This window comes from Nematolebias whitei, chromosome 15 (assembly GCF_014905685.2).
Source record: "Nematolebias whitei isolate Nwh7 chromosome 15, NemWhi1, whole genome shotgun sequence".
NCBI lineage: Eukaryota > Metazoa > Chordata > Actinopteri > Cyprinodontiformes > Rivulidae > Nematolebias > Nematolebias whitei.
In genome coordinates this window covers 35,721,722-35,726,625 of record NC_056512.1, presented here as the reverse complement: position 1 = coordinate 35,726,625, position 4,904 = coordinate 35,721,722, and the positions used below count along the sequence as shown (strand labels likewise).

Below are 4,904 nucleotides of genomic sequence, written 5' to 3'. Positions count from 1 at the left end.
CAAAACGTTTGCTACGCGCCGCTAGACGTTTTGGTACGATTCTGACCCTCCCTCGCCCCCCGCCACTACGAGGTCAGCAATCCCCCCCCCCGTGAACAATGGTATGGTCCACAGGCCCAACGCTCCCCACGAGTCAGGCACGTTCCAAATATATACGTATCACAACTAAACTTTCAAAAACATGCTAAATTAACAACACACGCCATGTTACAAAAGTTACAACACACATACAAATGTACTACATCAATTAAAAATGACTGACATTTTATTTTGTGATGTGAAACGTGTCAAAGTTGCTAAAAGAGGTGACCAGAACTAAGGCCGAATTCAGGCCACAGATGACCATTCCTGACCTCATCTGGTCACCTGTCATTTGCGTTTGTAGAATAAATTTAACAAAAAAACAATAAACAGTTTAAAAGGTGCAACTGAACGGTGCATTGACCTTGATATCAAATGCAGGTGCAGTTAAGCAGAAATATCAGATAAAAAGTTCAAAGCTAGAGTACGTGTTAAATGGCTAACAAGCTAAGTCAGAGTAAGCTAGGCTAAAATTAGCCAAAGCTATCAGTCAATCAGTCATCGATGGGGCAACTTAATTGACAGTTTTTACCTGATTACTAACGTCAGAGGGTAAATTTTTTATTATTATTTTTCTGCGATTGTAAAACTCCCGGCGAGTTCTCTCCAAGCGGCTCTCAATCTCTTCGTGGCTCAGTGGTATCCAGTCCTCGACCCTTCGCTGACACTTCGTGGGTCCGGGTGTCGCGTCCTCTTCACCGCCGGAGGAATGTTCGGAATACCGACGGCCTCCAGAAATCCAGTCTTCTTGTTCCGCAGCGAGGTCATAACTTCCATTAAGTGGACGAGGGGAGAAACCAGGCTCGGTGTCTGTGTTTTCATCTCTGCCAGCGGTGCTAACACACACAACGGCGGCCATCACTCAGTTGGGTGGAAGTTTAATCGCACTGGAAACTCACTCGGCCTGATTTGAGCAGTTTAAACAATACACACGTGGGTCCTTCGCCACTTCTCATTGGACGAGAGGGGGACGCAATCTCCATGACTACGACGCAACGTAAGATAGGGCGGAGCCATAAAACAAAATATGAAACAAAACATTAACTAGAAAAACACCAATATTCAGCAAAATCATACACAGTAAAAAGTTGTATTATTTTAAAAAGAGTTTATGCAGCGTTTTAAGGTAATCTTTAGAAAAATAATAATTAATGTGAATGTATTTAAACTTCACGTTTTAAATCAAAGTTTTCAATTTTTGTGTGTACTTACAGAAATCATCTTCATGTCATGATTTTTATATTTTAATTATATTGCACTTTTTTTTTACTTGAATACATCTGTGTTTATCACAATGACATTATATGCAGCACCCTCTAAAAACAAACACATCTTAAACATCAAAGTTTACAGCACAAGATGAATATAGCTGTAAAGAAAGTTTCAGAGCTGTTCGCTGCATTCCCTAACTGTGGTGGATTGAAATTGGTCACTGTGAGAGGCCCAGGGGTAACTTCCCCTGCAGAGAATAGGCTTCACTCTGTGTCTAGTCTGCATGACAGATTTTGGCTGTGCCTCATCTGACTACTCAAAGTAATGACACGTGTTTAAATATGATGCCTCCACAATTGTCTGAAGGCTGTTTCAGAATTTGTCTAGAAAGAAACCGACAATACATTCTCAAAATAAAAAATAAAATTAGAAAGGATTAAAATATCTGACTACAACTTTATAGATTTTTTTCTTCTTCTTCTTTCAGCTGCTCCCTTTTTCAGGGGTCTCCACAGCAAACTAATCGCACGAAGACTTGGCTGTTATTTGTACGCCGGATGCCCTTCCTGACCCAACCACAGACCACCGAGCTACCACAGCCCTCTGTGTGGAGCAGAGAGCTGCTATCTGGGACACCCGGAGGAGCAGATGGTAGGGGTTAAGGCCCTTGCTCAAGGGCCCCAGTACCGACACCGGCGATCTTCTGATCGCAGGCTCACCTTCTCTAACCTCTGCGCCACCACTCCCCCATCTGACTACAACTTCATAGATACATGGGTTAAAATATGAGAATATATAATGAAAGCTGGGGTTCTGAGAGTTTGAGTTATTTAAGCACAGAGAAGGACCGTTAATGGTTTAGACTCTTGCAAGGTTGAATTTCAAAACCATGTTTGACAAATGCTTGAAAAAGAAAGCATAGGATGACTTGCTACCAGTAAAGTCATGGCAAAAATGGTCATAAAACCTCAGCCACACAATATTTTATAGAGACGAGTCTGACCCATCAGTTATAACCACGGTTATAATGCAGGACTGCTCTGAGAATGTCTTCAGACAGCATGACACTTTTCACCTGATGGTTGGCTGGAGTCCTGTTTGGGTTTCTTCTCAGCTTTCAGGAAGGCCCAGTTAGGATATCCACATTGCTCCAGGGCCTGTCTTGTGTGGGATTTCTCCTTCTCTCTGGCTCCTGAGTTAGTGGGGATGCTGTCTGCTCTGTGGTACAGAGTCCTGATGGCTCCTAACTTGTGCTCCAGTGGGTGATGGGAGTCAAACTGCAAATACTGGTCTGTGTGGGTGGGTTTGTGGACACCTCAGTTTGCAGATGTCCTCCAACAGACCCTGAGATCTCACAGTCCTAAAAAGCCAACCTGCCATTTTTTTACATCTTCTTGTGCGAACTTTATTTATTTATCCAAAGAGTTGATGTGATAAGTGAAATGTTGGATTATGAGATTTGATTTGAACCCAGGTGTGATGCGACATTAAAAGAGATCATTGTTTCATGAGTCTCCATGATGACATCCCTCACCTTATCCGCAAAGTCCATGGTGTTCTGTATGTGGTGTTCTGAGCTGCCAACTAAAGGGGTGAGTGCAGACGCCAGGTATTTGGAAACGTTGTGACAGAGTTAATCATGCTAACAATCAGTCTTGTTCAACTGTCCCCCTCTTACTCTACTATTGCAAGTATCACTCAGCAGCCCTATGTAAATAGCAAGTGGCCATCAGGGCACCATATTGTTAGGGATCTAAAAATCAATTATGCTGATGGTCCTCCTTTTACATGTGAACAACTAGTTTTGCCTGTCACCAGCAAACTGGTTGATCCATATGAGAAGGTGCAATTTATAAGACTGAGTTTGTTGCAGCGCCTCAGACTGAAGAAGTCTTTTGGATAAAAAATGAAATGCTTCAACAAGAGGAATTCATCCAGAGGACCTGACCTGACTTAACCTTGTTAGATTTATCTACCGGGATTATTGAGCATCAGGATAAATGTATGATTATTAAAAACTGCTAAAGCAGTAAATTGCATTAAAGTGAGAATTAAGAGCATTCGCTGATGAAGACTGTCTGTACCTCCAGGGGGCATTAGTCCAGGCAAGGCTCAGAAAAACAGATGTCATGTTCAAAAATCAGCACTTGGAGGAGCAAGAGGTTTATGCTTCGTGTCATTTAAGCATGGGGTTACCTCTGCTTCATATGGGAATGCTCCAAGTCCTCATTGTGCATTAAGATGTAGTTCTTGATGTGCTTTCTTTTTAACAAGAACTTGCAGAAGCTCTATATGAAATACTCTAAATATAATTTTGTCCATGGTTGTATATTCAAAGCATTTGCAATTGTAACATTGCAGGTTTTTGGCATGCATAACACAAATACAAGCAAAATATTGATGCATATGGCTGCCATCAGATAATTCTTTATTTTTCACACTACTGATGCCAAGCTCACTCATGGTTTACATGATTTATACTGTACACAAAATTAAAATTCAACTTTTGTCTGTGCAACAGGATTGTGGGTGAAAAACAAAGTAAAAAAAAGTGTCCTCCTGTTTTGTGTGGCTTTAAGAGAAGTATAGAAAAGACCCGTCACTGTGGCTGTGACATGTTAAAATTTGGTGTCCACAATCTACAGTGGTGACATGTAAGCTATACTTTCTTAAAATTAAGGACATCTGGCGAGACAGGTCTGTAATTCAGCTGATCACACATCAGTCTGTTCAGACACTTACAAACATGGTGGAAACGGTTGATTAGACTTTGAAAAGGTATTTTATTTACAAAATGACATGCAAGGTGAGATATACTGAAAATGTACAGAAATGAAAATCAGAAAACTGTTAAGTCGGAAAAGTCCTTAAGAAACTCTGTATTTGCACTGCTAAAAATATATATATATATATATTAAAAAAGCTCACATGCATTGGCTTATCAGCACCAAGTACAACTCAGTTTGGGACAAAGAACAGACAAGCAACAAATATGAAACAAACCAAATAAGACAACCCCACTCCCACAACCCCTACACACACAGACTGTAAATATTAATGGCTTAACATGATAGATGAGAGAACTGCAGTGTGCTTTTCATTAACCATTTATAAAGACAGATGTGTAAACATATGCAGCAGGATGAACTGTACACTTAAGAGATGGATTACATGAGAAAAAACCGATGACATGAAGTTAAGTTGAACTCCACTGATCCATCCATTATCTTTTACCTGCTTCTTTCTTTTTGGGTCACTGGGGTCGCCGGTGCCCATGTCCAGCAATCACTGTGCGAGGGTCGGGGTACACCCTGGACAGAGCACAACAAGTCCATCACAGGGACAACTTCACTGATCCCAATCAGCAAATCTGAGACATGGAGAAGTTTGTGTTGAACTGCCAGTCGTACATTCTGCGGATGGTCTCAAACCTCTTTATGAGGTCTTCGAAGGATGGTCGGTCTGCAGGATTTGTTTTCCAACACTGTTCCATCACCAACTCCACCTGTTGGCAACAAAGACGATGATGAAAATACTGTTTTTTGGAAACTAGTTTAATCAGAAAATAAATTTTACAAGTACAAATGTTCTATCTAGTTTTATACCCTGAT

General features: G+C 41.0%; 2 protein-coding genes across 2 annotated transcripts in view; both read right to left on the bottom strand.

Moving 5' to 3' along the window:
* Window positions 1-959, bottom strand: part of raver1 (ribonucleoprotein, PTB-binding 1) — a 14,711-nt gene extending 13,752 nt beyond the window's left edge. Inside the window, exon 1 of the mRNA XM_037688435.1 lies at window positions 614-959. Within this exon, the coding sequence (XP_037544363.1) occupies window positions 614-940 (327 nt within the window). The 5' untranslated portion in view covers window positions 941-959. The remainder of the gene's footprint in view (window positions 1-613) is intronic.
* A 3,618-nt stretch (window positions 960-4,577) lies between these two features.
* tyk2 (tyrosine kinase 2) overlaps window positions 4,578-4,904 on the bottom strand; it is a 13,132-nt gene continuing 12,805 nt past the window's right edge. Inside the window, exon 24 of the mRNA XM_037689102.1 lies at window positions 4,578-4,798. Within this exon, the coding sequence (XP_037545030.1) occupies window positions 4,655-4,798 (144 nt within the window). The 3' untranslated portion in view covers window positions 4,578-4,654. The remainder of the gene's footprint in view (window positions 4,799-4,904) is intronic.